The sequence below is a fragment of the Girardinichthys multiradiatus genome, chromosome 2, assembly GCF_021462225.1.
Source record: "Girardinichthys multiradiatus isolate DD_20200921_A chromosome 2, DD_fGirMul_XY1, whole genome shotgun sequence".
Lineage (NCBI taxonomy): Eukaryota > Metazoa > Chordata > Actinopteri > Cyprinodontiformes > Goodeidae > Girardinichthys > Girardinichthys multiradiatus.
The window spans coordinates 34366145-34385867 of NC_061795.1; the positions used below are offsets into that span (position 1 = coordinate 34366145).

Genomic DNA, 19723 nt, shown 5'->3' on the forward strand with positions numbered 1-19723 from the left:
TTGTTTGGCCTTTTATCACCTCATCTCCTTCATTAACTTCTATTCCTGTAAAGCATAAATAGTAATTAAGATCCATTTGGGTTGAATGGACAGTTATGGTTTCAAGCTGAAAAAAGGTGTATAAGGAACAAGCAAAGTCTAGGTTGACCATTAACATTTTTCGGTAGTTTAGGAAATAGACTGGGACAGTGTAAACTGAGACGAAGGAAAACTTTCTGTGACACCAAGCACCAATCAAACTGTGGACAGCTTTTCCTTTTAAGCAAGTTGGTTAAGTCCCGAAATCCTAACAATAAGTGTAATAAAAACATTAATATTGGGTAATGCATGTATTGTAATGCAGAAAACCCCTTAGCCACAGAAACACTCATATTTAAAAAGGAAACTGGGTAAAACTAGCTATTAAATAGACATTAGGTATTCTGATACCTAATGTCTATCACTATTTTTAAATAAACTAAATAACTGTGTTCCTGTGTATTGGTAGTTATCAAACAAGGACTACATCAGATATTAAAATAATTTGCACTTAAGAGGTGAAAGTGGGTAGATAAATATCTACAATATGGTGTGGATGAAGGTCAGCTTAACATGAAAAGGATAAAGCTGGAAAATCTTTTCATAAATGTTTCTAATTTTTTTTTTTACAGTTTTAATTGCTATACAATTAAAATCCAATTTACTGTGTACAATGAATTGGTGTGTATCTGGCCTATTTCATCGGATCTGACATCAAATGAAACACAAAAGAAAACAACCTTGAACATAATTCAGTTAATTGCTACAGTCAATGATTCACTGTTTATGAGACCAATCACTTCTACATGCTGGTGCTAGTGACTCATTGTCTGTAAACTTTAGTGAGACATTTTTTTAACCATTAGTGGGAACAAAAGTTTGGATGCACCTTTGTCATTTATTTGCTTTTCCTTATTTTCATGACTTTCTACATTGTAGATTAAAAGTGAAGACGTCAAAACTATGAAGCAAATGTATATAGCATTATGTAGCATCTAAACATTGTGAAATAACTTAAAACATCTTTTATATTTAAAATTTTTGGGGCAAAAAAATACCCCCTTTGCTTTGATTACTGTTTTGAACTCTTGGCATTCTCTCTTAGGAATAAAACTGATAAGGTGTGTCCAAACTTTTGTCTGGTAATGAAAGAGAGAGAACAAACGTCTGTGCACCAAAAAAAAAAACATCTCTATGTCCTGTAAGCAGGTTGCAGTAAGTCATGCAATGAATGTCAAGGTGTTCTGAAGCTGTTCTTTCATTAGCTGGTAAACAGAAATATTACAAGGACAAATTACGCTGGAATTCCTTGAATTATTCAGTACACACACAAACACACTGTGTGATACATGTTGTCTGGATTTTTCTGTACTCTCTCAATGAGAATGTATTGTACAAACAGTTTTGCATTACGTAACAAAATGAAGAGACATGGATGTTTATACACACCTGTGAGGCGTGTAACTACATGCTACATGTCAGAAAGGTCCAACACGCGGGACAAAGAAAAGTACAAGCAGGTCACAAAATGTCACATACTTGTTCTCTTTCCAATGAAACTGCCATGACAAATTGCAGAGCTGCTGGGAACTAATGAGATGGAAACATAAAACAATATTTCACCTCTTAAGCCCTACAGAGGTTTTGAGAAATAACATGCCCAAATCGAGTTTTTCTCAGAAATTACAAACACTATTTAAATAATCTTTTCTGTGGATAGCACACGTGTATGTTTAACTAAGGGAACCTACAATAATGAAAGTAGATAAAAAAGTTACATTCCTTCCCCAGTACTGAGGGTTGGAGCTTAACACTTGGTTTATAGTAAATAGTCATTCCCTAAAGTGACTTTTATAGACGAATTCAAAATATGATACTGTCAACTCTTTAATTTATAGCAAAGCAAATCTGAGAAGCAAAAGAAAAAATAAAAAAATCTATGTAAGTTACATTGCTCAGCTACTTCTGCTGGAACAAAGCACGTTTTACTGGGTTTATCTTAAATATGTTTGGGGAATTAGATTTGCAGCAGTTGTAACGGATGATTGATTGCAGAGATTTTTTTAAGCATAGCAATCAGAGGTTGGAAGAGTCTGTTTGATTTCAGCTGAGAGTAACCACTGGGTAATCACTGTTATATTAATTAAAAAAATATAATCCAAAATGCAAACAAAAACTGAGCCAAGAAACAGCTGGCCTCTCTTATTCATCTAGATGCCAAGTAGGTCAGGGCTGAGAAATATTTTCTTTCTATATTCAAAGAGAAAAGCTTAAGATAGTGGGGAGCGTACGCAGCTGCATGATTCGATAAGGACAATGTTGTGAGCTCCCTGGTGAAAACCCTCATTAAAAGTGAGCAGGAATATGCTTAGTGATCCTACAAGTCAGTACGATGCTGCTACCTAGGTGAGGTCATTCTGGCGGATAATGTGCTTACTTAGGATGGCCCATGGCATTGGGCATTGATTCTCCTCGGTTTGCGCATTGCTATCAAGCTTGATAATGTCACATTTTAATCTCCACATTTCACACTATGTTTTTAAAAATACTTTTAGAAATAAAAAACATGTGGAAGAAGTTGCAGCTTTAATGGCTGCTTTACAGAAAGTCCAAATATCCAATTCCTAAGTAATGATTGCCTTACAAATAAGGTTTAGACGCCACCAACTCATAAATGTGGATTTCAAGTGAAGGCTGACCGAACTACATAGCAAACAGTGATAGTGTTGTTTTTATGATTTATATTTTTGCCAATATTCTTGTTGCCCTAAAATCAACAAAACAATTTGCCTCTATATACATTTCTTCTTTTGCTTCTTTTTATTCATACCTAATTGTTCCCTGATAACACCCACTTTAATATCACACTAAGATAACCTGAATAAAACAAAATGCAGTTTTTAAAATTTTTTATTTCCTTTATTAATGAAAAAGGCTATCCACGCCAGCCTGGCCCTATGGAAAAACAATTAACTGCCTCTTGCTTGTAAATCATGAAATAACAGTGATTCACCAATTCTCTTTTAATTTGAGTTTAATTTCACTAGCCACACCCAGACCTGAGTATTGCTTGACCTGTTGAATCAAGAGATCACTTAAATAGAGCCTATCTGACAGCAGGAAGTAGGCTAAAAGATTACAAAAACAAACACACCATGTCCCAAAGTACAGAAATTTAAGAACAGATGAAAGAAAGTCACTAACATCTTCCAGTCTGGAAAGAATTGCAAAGCTATATAAGCTATGGCTTGGGCTCTCCAGCGAATGACAGTGAGAGCCATTTCACACAACTGGACAAAAAATGAAACAATGGTGACCTGTTCCAGGAGTGGTTGGCCTACCAGCATTGTTCCAAGAGTTTATTGACAGCTCAACCAGGAAGTTACGAAAGGGCCCAGATCAACATGTAAAACACTGCAGGTCTCACTCGCATTATCTGAGGTCAGTGTTCATGATTTAACATTAAGAAACAAGACAGTGATTCCAAGCACACCAGAAAGTCCACCTCTGAACGGCTCAAAAATCAGTCAAAGTCTGGACCTAAATTTATTTGAAATATTGTGGAAACGGTTTATGCTCGACTACATCAAAATAATTCCTCAAATAACAGTGGGACTAAATTGATGAGTTGATCTGAAACATTTCATTGTGACAATAAAAAGCCAAAACAAAAGAATCCTGGCAGGGCAACATTTTTCACAACTCTGCATTACTACTCAAGATATCTGAAACTTGTGGAAAACATAAAAGGATTTAGCGTTGCTCTTCTTGGAAAAGCCTAGAGGAAACATTTCCCTTGTCTATAGAGGTCACAACATGACAGAAAATCAAAACTGGTTATTCATATGCCTGTATGCACTGTACATGCAAGCTCAATTAAAGATCCGGGTTTCAGTTTGTTCAGCTGGACCTCATGTCTTCTGACATTTTATGACTTTGCATGCAGAGAATTTTCAAACTACTTGTAGCAGTACCCTTATTTTTATTAAAACATTCTTGGTAGAACTATTACATTTTTAAATCTGGATAATGATGTTATTGTGACAAGCTTCATAAAAGATTTTTTTGGGATACAAGCAGCCTGCAACCTAAACCAATTGAAATCTAATAACATACTTTTTAGAATGTTTAAACATCTTCTTTTGGGTTTATTACTTTTAAAGAAATTCTTTAAAAATGGTTAAGTTCAACTTTATATTTGGTAGAGTGTCTATTGAATTTCTATGTATGATACAGGGCTCCTAAATTTTTGTATTTAAATTTTTCATACATTTCCATATTTAAATGACTTGATTTTTCCATCAGTTTTCATTCCCAGATGTTTTTTGGTTTGGCTGGTTTTTTTTGGCATTTTGATTAACCTAGATCCGTTCAGTTTCAAAGTCTGTGACACTGAAAAGGTTTTCAAGTTTAGACTGGATTATAGTACATCACATTCAAATTATTTAATGCGATTTTAATCTTTGATATCTTTATTCAATTTGATCATAAAACACACATTTTAATGTCCTGTATGACATCTTAACCCTTCAACTCTTGAAAGAAATTCAGATCTTTATCTTTTACACAATAGCAAGAGGAATAAAGTCAACAAGCGAACATTTTTCCCCACTTCAATGCTTTGTATCTATCCAGACATGGAAAATTATGAATGTAAATCCCATAGTTTAAGTGTGAAGCATGAATGCTCCATCTTTCACTCTTCACAAAACACTATCACACCAAAGCTTCATGCAAATGACGCCATCTTGGATGCACAAAGTCAATAATTTAGATTAAGTATGGATATCCCAAGTTTTTTTTAACTCAACACTATCAAGATATATTTCAGGCATTAAAGAGTCAATAAGTGCTCAACAAGCTGTTCTTCAAGTCTCTGCAACTCATCATCAGGCAGAAGATACCTCTGGACTATACTGATGACCTCTCTCTCAGTTGTACTGTTAAAGTCCTTTTTGTTTTTAAAGGGTAAATGTCCTGCTAGCTCACAGAGCGCAACATTAAAGGCAGATTCCTCTTTAGCACCAAAGCAGGATATTCTGGGCCAAATGGCTATGCGGACACCTTTTCTTAAGCGGCGCTCCTTTGCACTCTGCATTTGACAGCTTGGTGGGCATCCTCTGGTCAAGAACAGATTATGAGCAATGTTTTCACCCACGAGAAAGTCTGTCACATCACAGATAGTTCTTGCTACTGTGTCCACCTCTTCTGATTTTGTAAAAAACAAAAACCCAACAGGAAAACCTTGGAGGCGGAAGAAATTCTTCTCAGGTATCAAAGGCTTAACGAGGTTGGATTCAATTTTAAGCTCATGGTCCAGGTAATACCCGTGAAGGTGTAAGTGATTGACGGATGCAAATGCTCCAAGGCTGTTGAAACCCACACGGAAACCTGGGTTGGAGCTCAGGAGCACAGACTCAATACCAACCTGGACAGCTGTTCTTGTCAGGACCTGTGGTAAACAGAGGGACGGATCTGGGACAAAAAGGCAATGTCCAAACTCCAAAGGGCTCACATTGATCAACACAACCATCTTGCAGGGTTGAGGCAACTGGCCATTCGGTAAATCTTTCACTCCAGCCGTGCCCTTTATCATCTCACATATAATTTCATCTGTATTAATTTTATTAAAGTTAAACTGGCTGGGATTAAACTCTTGCTGAATGCTCAGTATCTCCTGAGGCTTCCTCCTCTCAGTTCCACGTTGAACATTGAGCTGAGCGATGTAACCATTTGGGCCTGGCAGGATACGCGTTTCCAAATCACCAAGATGGTAGCGGAAGAGTCCCCTGTCCATCCTGTCTGTCCAGCCATCTCTGATGAGCGCGTCAAACTTGGAAGGTGGTGGGCAGTTTTCACTTCTCTGCAAAACATCTGTGACAAAGTCCTGGGCGCTGTACACAAACTGGAGCAGCATGGCTGGATCTGTAAGAGAGCAGGGAAATATATGAATCCCACAAGATTTAAGGAATTTCTACCATCTTCCCATGGATCAACCTATAACAGAAAATTCATATGTGTGTGTGTGTAACTGTTGGGTTGATGTATATATACACACATATATATGTATATATATGAAATTAGGGTTGTACTGATTACATCTAATAATAAAACATTAGCAGGCTATTTTAGCTAAACAAGCTGTTTTTTAACGCTTGTTTCACTGAATGAAAAACGTTTTACATGTTTTTTGTCACCTCACCTTAGTTTACCGACTCCAACAATCAGCTTCATAAAGCCAACAGCAGATTTAAAGCACTTGAAATATCAAAACCATCTCTTATTCAACTTACTTAAGCCTATTTGACGCGATATGTGTAGCACCCGGCAGCTGACATGCTAACTTTCGCACTTGCCTCTTCCTATGTTCCTCTTCTTCTTCGGTTAATTTATTTGCTGTATACAATCGCAGTGTGTTACCGCCATCTGCCGGGCGGTAACACACGTATACATTTTACTAAATTCTGTTAGCTAGTCGTGTATCAATAGAATAGAATAGAATAGAATAGAAACTTAAGTAATGATTTTCATATATAATGTGAATCAGGCCTACTTAATATGTGGATCATTGTTGTTGGAAATATCACTGCCTTTCTCATGTCCTCTCTTTCACTTGTGTACTTTCTGCATTCTTCCAGAACATGCTCAACCCTCTCTATTTCTCCACAACGTGCGCTGACCCTGATGGACATTTCCCTATAATATTTAACCCCTATTTAGACTCTCGTGCCCAATCCTTAATCAAGTTATCCATACATCCGTCTGCATTTCACCGCCCTTTGTTGTGATTAGTTGTGTTTCTTTCTCCTGTGTGTTGCAATGTCACTTGCCTTTAACCCAGGTGAACTGAATGTATTTTTTTTTTTTTTTTTTTGGTTTACATATTAGGTGATTAACTTAATCTAACAGGTGTTGTTGACTTGGTAATTTTTCCGCTATGAATGCATGTTTGGCAAGACATTAAACCTGAACAAATAATTACTTCACTGGGTTTCACCTCCTCCGCCCATTGCAGGGCCAATGTGATATCTATCATCTTTGCAGAGAAAACTGATAGATGATACAATGTCTTTCTTTGGATGATGATTTGTTTGCTTGGGGATATACACTGCTGCTCCTGTTTTGCCAGTTTCGTCTTTTGATGCATTTGTGGATTTGGGTCATATCGCCATATATTATTCCTAAGAGCTGTGGTACATTCTAATAAAAACCACCCGAGACTTTACTATGTCCTTAATGTCTATATTTTAAAATATGGAAATTAAATAACCAAGGGGAAAATGTTGATTTTACTATGGTTTTACTGCATGGAATATTAATTATTCCTACTTGATATGCCTGCTCATTAACTTCAAACCCAAAACTGCTAATGCAATGACCATACTTCCCAGCATTCACTGAGTGCCTGTTTGATCAGGTGATTCTTTTTATGACCCTGTAGACTTAGCCAATAAGATACTGACATATTCAGATGCCTAAGGTCAAGTGGCCTTTCCCTTGCTTCCACCTGAAGTGCTGAGATTGGAGAGGTTCTGAAGGCACCACAACATATCCAATTGATTTAGTATATACAGTATGTTGCCGAAGTGAAGCTACCAATAGGTACTCCTCAAGGATCTGTGTTTAGGTTATTACTGTTTAGGATTTATACTGTATAAGCGATTTTCCATTTCTATGCTCAAATTGTCTATTCATTGATTCCTTTAATCCTATAATTTATATACCTTAATACTGCAGGGTTACACAAAGCTGCTGTTCTCTTCACTGTTTAATGCAGAGAGGCCATTTCTATACATAATTTATTGACTTTTTTTCATTTTCAAATACTGTTAGCATATTTTCATTGCTCTGATGTTTCTACACTTTGTTTCTAGAGGGATTCTTTAAAATCTGTTTGGTGACTACAGATTAAAAATATAATTTTGACAAATTCTGTCACATTTACAATAATATTATTATGCACTGTTCAACCCAGAATAAACCAATAAACAAACTACACGACTACTAATAAAACTAAACTGCATGTATACATAATTCATTCATTGATCACATAAAAGATGCAAATTTTTCTATACTTTACTACGGTTGTAGTGTTTTTTCAATCAAACAAGAGGATAACAGTATTTAACTGTAATGTTCTAGATTTTTAGAGCTGACCCATTTACTGTAGGCTTAACTAAGTCAGAAAAAATGAGCAGCTGCCCAGTCAGTCTCCATGCTTATTTTAGTCTCAGCATGCTTCCAAAGATAAAGCAGGCAGTGACTGGCATAGCTGTGAGTGTCTGCTTAAGAGATTGGGGGTTCATCACACTTCATGTCAGTTGACTAGGATTCAGAACAAGCAATATCTGAATCCACATTTATTTCTTACATACAATCCAAATTCAAGGAGGTGAGAGGATGGAAAGAGGTAAAAATAAGGTAAATATGGATATGTTGTCATTTTTTCATATATCATGACGTAATTTGTTATAAAGCATAGCATGGATTTCAGTAACCTAAGTATTACTTTTGTTTTAGAGATTTTTAATTTCTGAGCGTTTACAAACATGATGAGGGATTTAAAGAGTTACATAAAAATTGACATGTCATCTGTTAGAAGAAGCAGATGGGGCTTATTAAATGCTTAGTAGGACATTTCTGAAAGACAATTCAATATGGGGGTAAAGCCTTTTTTCTACATTCAAATAACCTGTTTAAAGATTGAAACAAACAATGCCATATGAAAGTATTTGCTCATCTTTAATCAAGACTTCTCTGACAGCATTGTGTTGCTTATTGTAGATGAAAAATGAAGCTGAAGAAACAGCTCTAAATATAAATATGACGGAGGATTCTAATCCAGAGGTTTCATCATCCTCCCAGGTCACTGCCCAAGGTATGGAGCACATTCATCCTGTGGATTTTTAGTCTAGAAAGCTGTGTTTTGAATTAACATTACAACAGAAATGTTATCAGTTACAAAATATTATTTCAAAAATTTCCTATTTGCTAAATGTTATGCCTGCTTTTTATTAAACATGACATTTTCTTCTTAGTGTGAGTCTAGCAATTACACCCAGAGTAGAAGGGCACTTAAAGAGTACAATGCAATGTATCAGAGCATCCGTTTCCTAAATGCTTTTTAAAGATTTAAAGATTCTTGGAAGGTACCGTACAATGGATCTCAAAAGTTTACACACCCCTTGCCAGGTTTTGCGATATACATAAATGAGATCATGAAAAATTATTTCAAAACTTTTTTCAACTTTAATGCGGCATAAATTTGGTATATTTCAAATCTGGCAGAGGGGCAAATTTTAAAAACATAACGGCTACCATACCCTGAATTACAAAGGATCAAAATGATCTCAGTGAATAAAGGTGTTAATCAGGAAATGGTTACAACAATTCACAGTCTTAGGTATATACCAATTGGAAAAGATATGGGACAATAGTAATACTACAAAACTAGACATTTCTCCCCCAAAAATCAACAACAGTATTTTAACATGTGTGTCAAAATGACCCTGTTTTAAGAGCCACCGTATGTCTTTACTGCTATCTGTCTTCCTGCCCCCTAGTTCTCACTCTCCTTTACCACTGGTGGACAAATAATTTATCTGTACATTTATTATGAATTTACTTAGCAGGTTTTTGAGTGTTTATTCAAATGTATATGTTGTTTCTGAACCAATTTCAAATAATGCTAGACTTTTGTTAATGCTCATCTTTGCTCACTCCAGGTCAACAACGTTCTTCTGCAGAGTGTCAACAAAACAGGCCTCAGGCCACAACTGCCGCTGCAACAGACAAGGAAAACGCCATTAGGCCAAAACTCCAGTTAACTTTTAGCACATTCACAGTCAAGAATGGTGAAGATCTAAAAGTAGAGATCCCTGTGGTTGGGCACCCTGCGCCAAAGACAGAATGGAGAAAAGAAGGTCAGGCAATTAAGGAGACATCAAGACTAGAGATTTTTAAAAAAGCCTCATTAACTGTCCTTCATATCAGACATGCCGTCAGAGAGCATTCTGGTCAGTACTCTGTCACAGCAAGCAACCATGCTGGAAAAGACACAACAGACATCAATGTGATTGTTCTTGAAAAGCCAGACCCACCCACAGGGCCCGTGAGGATTGATGAGGTTAATTCTGACCATGTTATTATGTCTTGGGACCCACCTTCATATAAGGGAGGCTGCCAGTTGGACAACTATGTAGTGGAGAAACGGGAAACTACAAGCACGGAGTGGCATACTGTGTCTGCGACAACAGTAAGAACCACAATTAAAGTTACCAAGTTGAAGACAGGAAATGAATACCAATTCAGGGTGTCTGCTGAGAATAGGTATGGAAAAAGTGCTGCAATCACCTCTCCAGTTGTTACAGCAAAATATCCATTCAGTGTACCTGCTTGTCCTGGCACTCCCTTTGTATCCAATGTGACAAAATATAACATGGTGGTTGAGTGGGAGCCACCACTTAGAGATGGAGGTAGCCCCATCATTGGCTATCATGTTGAACGTAAAGAGAAGAACAGCATTTTGTGGACCAAGCTGAATAAATTTGTTATAACTGACACCAGCTTCAAAGCAAGTGGGCTGGAAGAAGGCATTGACTATGAGTTCAGAGTCTTTGCTGAAAATATTGCAGGACTGAGTCTATGTAGTAATACATCAGAGTGTTATGTGGCAAGAGATCCGTGTGATGCACCTGGAAAACCTGAAGCTGTTGTGGTGACCAGAGACAGCATCACACTTCAGTGGGCAAAACCCAAGTATGATGGAGGAAGCACTATTACAGGGTATGTTGTTGAAAAAAAGGAGCTCCCAGATGGCAGATGGATGAAGGTGAACTTTACCAACGTTACTGACAATCTTTTCACAGTCTTAGGACTGACAGGAGGGCAAAACTATGAGTTTAGGGTAACTGCTAAGAACAGTGCTGGTGTTTGGAGTGTACCCTCGGAAAGCATAACCATTCTTGCTCAGGATGTTATTGAAGCACCCACTGCATTTATTGACCCCAAGTTTAAGAGTACTAACATTGTTCAAGCTGGGGAAACTTTTGTTATTGAGGCTGATTACTTTGGGAAGCCTCTCCCGGAAGTTACATGGCTGAAAGATGGAAAGGAAATCAATAAGAGTACACCAAGAATGGAACTCAAAAACACCATCACTCATACAGCTCTCACTGCCAGAGACTGCACACGTGTGGATGGAGGACGCTATGTGTTGAGTCTCAGTAACAGTGGTGGGACTACAACCATTTCAGTTAATGTGAAGGTCTTAGATAGACCTGGTCCTCCCAATGGACCATTGAAGGTAAAGGTTGTAAGTGCAGAGAAATGCAACCTTAACTGGAACCCCCCTTTAAATGACGGAGGTGCCAGTGTCACCCATTACATCATTGAAAAAAGGGAAACGAGTCGTGTTACATGGACAGAGGTTGAACCTCACATTGAAGCTGTAAGTTACAAAGTGACAAAACTTGTAGCTGGAAAAGAATATATATTCAGAATTGCAGCAGTGAATAAATACGGGGTTGGTGAATTTCTGGAATCGGAGACTTTCGTTGCACAAAATCCTTTTAAGCCACCTAGTGCACCCTCCACTCCTGCAGCGAGCGCTGTGACTGGAGACTCAGTCATGCTAACGTGGGAAAGGCCTGAGAGCGATGGAGGCTCTGAGATCGATGGCTACATCCTGGAGAAACATGACAAAGATGGTGTCCGATGGACCAAATGCAACAAGAGACGGCTAAATGACTTGCGTTTCCGATGTACCGGACTTACAGAGGGACATTACTATCAGTTTAGAGTTCTTGCTGAAAATGCTGCTGGCGTGGGTGTACCGAGTGAGTCTAGTGAGTATATTAAGGTATGTGAAGCTACATACCCACCTGGTCCACCTTCCAACCCAAAAGTGACGGATTATTCCAGCAGTACGGTGTCTCTCACCTGGTCAAAACCAATTTATGATGGTGGAGATGCTATCAGTGGATATGTTGTGGAAATGAAGGAAGCAATAGAAGATGAATGGATTGTATGCACACCAAGCACAGGCATAGAGGACACAAAGTACACTGTAAAAAGACTAAAAGAAAATTCAGAGTACAATTTTCGTATATGTGCAATAAATTCAACTGGAGTTGGAGAACATGTGGATTTACCTTGTTCTGTTGTACCGACTGAGAAAGTAGAGGCACCAGAGATCGAACTAGACAATGCCTTGAGAAAGACTGTAAATATTCGAGCTTGCTCCACCTTACGTCTTTTTGTTACCTTTAGAGGACGGCCAGAGCCTGAGGTTTGGTGGTCAAAAGAAGATGGCACTCTTGGTGAGCGTGCTCAAATTGAGGTGACACACTCCAACACTGTGTTAATGATAGAAAATGTCAACAGAAATGACAGTGGAAAGTATGTGTTAACTGCTGAGAATTCCAGTGGTTCCAAATCAGCCTTCATCAATGTGAGAGTACTGGACTCTCCCAGCGCACCAACAAATTTAGAAGTAAAGGATGTGAAGAGAGACTCTGTTTCCATCTCCTGGGAGCCACCCCTTATTGATGGAGGAACAAAGATTTCACACTACATAGTTGAAAAGAGAGAGGAGGCCAGGAAGGCATTTACGAGTGTTTGTAGCAACTGTGTAAGGAATTCCTACAAGATTGAAAATCTACAGGAAGGAAGCTGTTATTATTTCCGTGTCCTCGCAGTGAATGAGTTTGGCACTGGACAGCCAGCAGAGACTGCTGAGGCTGTTAAAGTCTCTGAGGCTCCTCCACCTCCTGGCAAAATCACACTGAGCGATGTCACTTGCAATAGTGCAAAACTCTCGTGGGAGAAGCCTGATCATGACGGAGGAAGCAAAATCACATGTTACATTGTAGAAATGCAAACCAGGGGAGACGATACATGGATAAAATATTCAGAGAGTAAAGCACAAGAGGTGAACGTCAAAGGGCTGACAGCAGGAACGGAGTATTTCTTCAGAGTGAGTGCTGTGAACGATAAAGGAATGAGTGAACCAAAACCTGCGTTGACACCTGTTATAATAACGGATACTAGTGCTAAGCCTGTTATCAATCTGCTAACCAACACGTTTAGTGTAAAGGTAGGAAATGATTTGAAGATTGATGTTCCTTTCAAAGGTGTGCCGCCGCCAACAGTAGTCTGGAATAAAGAAGGAAACATGTTGAAGGAGACAAGCAGGGTAAATGTACAAACGTCTGAATCTGCATCTCAGATATTTATTAAGGATGCAACCAGGTTTGATGCCGGTGTGTATGAGGTAATCCTGACCAATGCTGTTGGAACAACATCTGCTGAAATCTTTGTGAGTGTTTATGAAAGGCCTGGGTCACCAAGTGATCTCACTGTGGAAGAAGTTAGTGCCGACTTTGTATCTCTGTCATGGCAACCCCCACTATACACTGGTGGGTGTCAACTAACTAATTACATTGTTGAGAAAAGAGACATCAGCAGTTCGGTATGGCAGAATGTGTCGGCTACAGTCGCAAGATCATCAATCAGAATTTCCCATCTGACACAAGGCGCTGAATATGTATTTCGAGTTGCTGCAGAGAATCGCTATGGAAAAAGCCAATTTATTGAAACAGACACAGTCATTGCCCAGTATCCTTTCAAACCACCTGGTCCACCAACTAACATTCATGTTGTCCATGCCTCAAAGTCTGTAATGATCATTGCTTGGGGCAAACCAGACAGTGATGGTGGAAGCCCTATTATGGGTTATCATGTTGAAGGCAAAGATCAAAGCAGTATCCTATGGACAAAGGTAAATAGAAGCCCAGTGAAAGAGAATCAATACAAGGTGGCAAATGTTGAAGAAGGTCTGACATACGAGTTTCGGGTCTGTGCTGAAAATTTGGCCGGCTTTGGACCCTGCGGTAAACCATCTGAACCTGTCTCAGCAAGAGACCAGTGTGATGCCCCTTCAAATCTCGCAGTCACCAATATAACCAACACTTCAGTTTCACTCTCCTGGGACAAACCAAACTATGATGGAGGGGCTAAAATAACAGGGTACATTGTTGAGCGCAAAGAACTGCCAGACAGCTGCTGGCTGAAGTGCAACTTTACAAACTTATTGGACACCTTTTTGGAAGTAACTGAGCTCACAGAGGGTGGACAATATGAATTTCGTGTTACTGCAAAGAATGCAGCAGAGTGTTGTAGTGCACCCTCTGAAACCACTGGACCTATTACAGTCCAGCATGATGTAAAGCCGCCTATTATTATCTTGGATGACAAATTAAGGCAGGTGGTGGTGGTCAGAGCAGGAGACCTCCTTAAAATAGAAGCTGATATTTCCGGCCGGCCTAACCCTACAGTGTTTTGGTTGAAAAATGGAAGAAACATTACCACCAAGGGAAGGGTTGAGATATCTGCAACAAAGTGCCATACCTCTCTCCTTATCAGAGAGAGCGTAAGGAAAGACTCAGGGCAGTATACTCTGACCTTGCAGAACACAGGTGGTACCACATCCAGGGTTGTTACCTGCAAGGTGCTAGACAGACCAGGCCCTCCTGTTGGACCTCTGGAAGTGTCTGGACTAGCAGCAGAGAAGTGTACCTTGTCCTGGGGACCTCCACACGAGAATGGTGGCGCAGAGGTCTTGTACTACATTGTTGAAAAGTGTGAAACCAGCCGTGTTTCTTGGACTCTTGTCTATGGCGACATGATGGCAACCACATGCAAAATAACCAAGCTCCTCAAAGGAAATGAATACCTTTTTAGAGTGAGAGCAGTAAACATATATGGGGAGGGTGAGATTTTGGAAAGTGAGCCAATAAAAGCTATGGATCCCTTCACTATCCCATCTGCTCCATCAGATGTTGAAGTCACTAATGCTACCAGTGAATCTATGACTATCACCTGGAAGAGGCCTTTCTCTGATGGCGGTAGCCGTATCAGTGGTTACATTATAGAGAAAAGGGAAAAGCATGGTGTTCGCTGGGTCAGAGTAAACAAAAAAACAGTCTACGACCTACGAGTCAAAGCCTTTGGCCTGCATGAAGGATGTGAGTATGAATTTAGAGTATTTGCTGAGAATGCTGCTGGTCTAAGTGAGCCCAGTTCACCATCCCCTCTTGCCTCAGCAGAAGATCCAAAGTTTCTACCGTCCCCTCCAACAAAGCCCACCATAACTGATTCATCCAAGTCCTCCATTACTCTGGCATGGAACAAGCCACTGTTTGATGGGGGAGCACCAATTTTAGGGTACAAAGTTGAATTTAGAAAACCAGGTGAGGAGGACTGGACTGTAGGTGTTCAGAACACAGAAAAGACAGAGTTTACAGTGACTGGACTAACAACAGGGGCAGAATATGTGTTTACTGTTAGATCTATTAATAAGATTGGTATGAGTGAACCCAGTCCTGAAACAGACCCCGGACTTACCATGGAGAGAGAGGAGGAACCCAGGTTCAACATTAGCCCTGAAATGAGAAAGACTCTGCTTATTAAAGATGGTTCCTCCTTTACTTTGACTGTACCTTTCACAGGTAAACCTGCTCCTTGTGTTTCATGGGAAAAAGCAGATGTCGATCTAAGGGTCAGGGGACTTATCCACACCAGCAGCTTCATTACTTCCATTACAGTGGAGCAGGCAGCACGTGATGACTCTGGCAAATACACAGTCAAACTTCAAAATGTTGCTGGATCTGCAACTTTAACCCTGAATGTGAGGGTTTTGGATTCACCAGGTCCTCCTACCAACATAACAGTCAAAGATGTGACTAAGAACTCTGCCACTGTGACCTGGGACATCCCTGAGAATGAAGGAGGAGGCCCTGTGAAGAACTACCACGTAGACATACGAGAAATTAGTAGGAAAGGTTGGACAAGACTCACAGACAAATGCAGACGACTGTCCTATAAGGTGTCTGATCTGGAAGAGGGAGGGATCTACTTCTTTAGAGTCACTGGTGAAAATGAATATGGCATCGGGGTTTCGGCTGAAACAAAAGAAGGAACAAAAATGACAGGTAAAACCTCACCAGCAAATACAAACTTTATCATTTAATCTCACTTGTGCATAACGTTACATGCTGTGATTTTTTTTTTTATTCCAGAAACAACAGACTGGGAGACAAACCAAGGAGCCTAGCTTTTTATCATACTGTTGAAACATGAACTTTTTGGACTTCTAATCATTTTTAGATTTTGTATCCATTTGTTTACTAAATATTTGCATAGGGAATTTAACTGTAGAAAATGCTGCAGCCAGTGATTTACAGAAATAACTAAAGCTACTCCCTCTGAAAATGTTTTTAATATTTCAATTGCTTGTTCTAGTGAACTTTAGAAAAAATACATTTTTGTTTATATTATACAGTCACATTTAATAAATTAGAATATGCCTTGCGATGAGCGCCATTTGTCAGATTAAAAGTACCTTTAACAACCTTTAAGCAGGTTTTAATCATACTTTATGCTGATTTGATAATATTCTTATCTTAAATTTTTTTTTTTTTTTGTTAGCTGTAATCAGAAAATCATAATTAACAGAAATACAGGCTTGAAAACATCATGTGTGTGATTATTCTACATAATGCGTTTCATTTACTGAAATAAATTAACTTTTCAATAATATTGTCATTCATGGAATTGGTCTGTATATTAAAATGTCTCAGTGCTGTTTTTTTTTTTGTTTGTTTGTTTGGAAGCACAATAAAATGACTATAACAATAGAAAATGTATTTTGTTTTATAAAGAGGTTGAAAAAGTAATACATTTACTTAATTAATGTAACACTATGAAAAACATCAAAAAAGGATACAAATATTTGTAAATTCTGTAATGTACATACAATTGACCTCAAGAAGGTACTCGTACTCGTCGTCTTCCGCTTCCGGATGGCTGAGCTCCTCACCCTATCTCTAAGGGAGTGCCCGGCCACCCTACGGAGGAAACTGATTTCAGCCGCTTGTATACGGGATCTCGTTCTTTCGGTCATGACCCAAAGTTCATGGCCATAGGTGAGGGAAGGAACGTAGACCGACCGGTAAATTGAGAGCTTTGCTTTTCGGCGCAGCTCTCTCTTCACCACAACGGACCGGCACAGTGCCCCCATTACTGTGGCAGCCGCACCGATCCGTCTGTCGATCTCCCGCTCCATTCTTCCCTCACTCGTGAACAAGACCCCGAGATACTTAAACTCCTCCACTTGAGGCAGGAACTCCCCTCCAACCTGAAGAGGACAAGCCACCTTTTTCCGGTCGAGTACCATGGCCTCGGACTTGGAGGAGCTGATCCTCATCCCAGCCGCTTCACACTCGGCTGCGAACCGCCACAGTGCATGCTGTAGGTCTTGGCTAGAGGGGGCCAGTAGGACCACGTCATCTGCAAAAAGAAGAGACAAAATCCACTGGTCCCCAAACCAGACCCCCTCCGGCCCTTGGCTGTGTCTAGAAATCCTGTCCATAAAAGTTATGAACAGGACTGGTGACAAAGGGCAGCCCTGCCGGAGTCCAACATGCACCGGGAACAGGTCCGACTTAGTGCCGGCAATGTGAACCAAAATCCTGCTCCGCTTGTACAGGGACCAGATAGCCCCTAATAAAGAGCCCCCGATTCCATACTCCTGGAGCACCCCCCACAGGGCATCACGAGGGACACAGTTGAATGCCTTCTCCAGGTCCACAAAACACATGTGAACCGGTTGGGCAAACTCCCATGAACCTTCGAGCACCCTGTAGAGGGTATAGAGCTGGTCCAGTGTTCCACGGCCGGGACGAAAACCACACTGCTCCTCCTGAAGCTGAGGTTCGACTATCGGCCGGACTGTCCTCTCCAATACCCTGGCGTAGGCCTTACCAGGGAAGCTGAGGAGTGTGATTCCCCTGTAGTTGGAACACACCCTCCGGTCCACCACCCCAGTCTGCCAGTCCAGAGGCACTGTCCTCGACTGCCACGCAATGTTGAAGAGGCGTGTCAACCATGACAGCCCTACAACATCCAGAGACTTGAGGTACTCAGGGCGGATCTCATCCAACCCCGAAGCCTTGCCACCGCGGAGCTTTTTAACCACCTCGGTGACTTCAGCCTGGGTGATGAAAGAGTCCAACCCCGAGTCCCCAGCCTCTGTTTCCACAAGGGAATGCGTGATGGCAGGATTGAGGAGATCCTCGAAGTACTCCTTCCACCGCCCGATAATGTCCTCAGTCGAGGTCAGCAGTCTCCCACCCCCTCTATAAACAGTGTTGACGAAGCACTGCTTCCCCCTCCTGAGGCGCCGCACGGTTTGCCAGAATCGCTTCGAGGCCAACCGGTAGTCATCCTCCCAGGCCCGAGTTTTTGCCTCTGCCACAGCCCGGGCTGCAGCACGCTTGGCCTCACGGTACCCGTCAGCCGCCTCAGGAGTCCCACAAGCCAACCACAGCCGATAGGACTCCTTCTTCAGCTTGACAGTGTCCCTTACTGCCGGTGTCCACCACCGGGTTCTGGGATTGCCGCCGCGACAGGCACCGCAGACCTTACGGCCGCAGCTACGGGCAGCAGCATCAACAATAGATGCAGAGAACATGGTCCACTCGGACTCTATGTCTCTATGTCTCCCCGGGATCTGCTCGAAGCTCTCCCGGAGGTGGGAGTTGAATACATCCCTGGCCGAGGGCTCCGCCAGGCTTTCCCAGCAGACCCTCACTATGCGCTTGGGCCTGCCAAGTCTGTCCGGCTTTCTCCTCCTCCAGCGGATCCAACTCACCACCAGGTGGTGATCAGTGGACAGCTCAGCCCCTCTCTTTACCCAAGTGTCCAAAATATGCGGCCGAAGGTCTGATGATATGACAACAAAGTCGATCATCGACCTCCTGCCTAGGGTGTCCTGGTGCCAAGTGCACTGATGGACACCCTTATGTTTGAACATGGTGTTCATTATGGACAATCCGTGACTAGCACAGAAGTCCAATAACAAAACACCGCTCGGATTCAGATTGGGGAGGCCATTCCTCTCGATCACGCCTCTCCAGGTGTCAGTGTCGTTCCCCGCGTGGGGAAGGTTGCTTGAAAATACATAGAAATAAACATATACCAAACAGTAAAAAGTGTTAATCAAAGGGAATTTTTTTTCAGGTTTAGATTGTTTCTTTGTATATATTTGTATTTATTTTACAGTCAGTCAGTCATTTTCTACCGCTTATTCGCAGGGGAGCTGGTGCCTATCTCCAGCAGTCTATGGGCGAGAGGCAGGGTACACCCTGGACAGGTTGCCAGTCCATCGCAGGGCAACACCCAAACAACCATGCACACACTCATTTATACACCTAAGGGCAATTTAGAGTGACCAATTAACCTAACAGGCATGTATTTGGAATGTGGGAGGAAACTGGAGTACCAGGTGAGAACCCACGCATGCACGGGGAGAATATACAAACTCCATGCAGAAAGACCCCAGGCTGGGCATCGAATCCAGGACCTTCTTGCTACAAGGCAACAGTGCTACCAACTGTGCCACCGCTCGGATTCAGATTGGGGAGGCCATTCCTCCCGATCACGCCTCTCCAGGTGTCACTGTCGTTCCCCGCGTGGGGAAGGTTGCTTGAAAATACATAGAAATAAACATATACCAAACAGTAAAAAAGTGTTAATCAAAGGGAATTTTTTTTCAGGTTTAGATTGTTTCTTTGTATATATTTGTATTTATTTTACAGTAAAGAAAAATGTGTACATGATTTCTTTTTGCAGATTTTGCTGTGGA

At 40.8% G+C, this 19723-nt stretch overlaps 2 protein-coding genes across 5 annotated transcripts; one reads left to right on the forward strand and one right to left on the reverse strand.

Moving 5' to 3' along the window:
• Positions 1-2910: 2910 nt before the first annotated feature.
• gdpgp1 (GDP-D-glucose phosphorylase 1) lies at positions 2911-19460 on the reverse strand. Of its 4 annotated transcripts, none has more exons than XM_047352254.1 (3): positions 19442-19460; positions 15877-15980; positions 2911-5943 (listed from the first exon to the last, which is right to left on the reverse strand). In XM_047352254.1, the coding sequence occupies exon 3, from the start codon at positions 5933-5935 to the stop codon at positions 4853-4855; it is 1083 nt and encodes a 360-aa protein (XP_047208210.1). In that variant the 5' UTR covers positions 5936-5943; positions 15877-15980; positions 19442-19460; the 3' UTR covers positions 2911-4852. The 4 variants fall into 4 exon arrangements, with proteins under 4 accessions (XP_047208210.1, XP_047208219.1, XP_047208196.1 ...); XM_047352263.1 differs by lacking the exon at positions 19442-19460 and adding an exon at positions 15424-15461 and having other exon boundaries at positions 15877-15985; XM_047352240.1 differs by lacking the exons at positions 15877-15980; positions 19442-19460 and adding an exon at positions 6221-7666.
• On the forward strand, positions 8288-16615 carry LOC124859433 (titin-like). The gene is made up of 4 exons (XM_047352210.1): positions 8288-8439; positions 8803-8896; positions 9744-16010; positions 16098-16615. Exons 1-4 carry the CDS (start codon positions 8419-8421, stop codon positions 16130-16132), a joined length of 6417 nt encoding a protein of 2138 aa, XP_047208166.1. The 5' UTR covers positions 8288-8418; the 3' UTR covers positions 16133-16615.
• Positions 19461-19723: the final 263 nt, after the last annotated feature.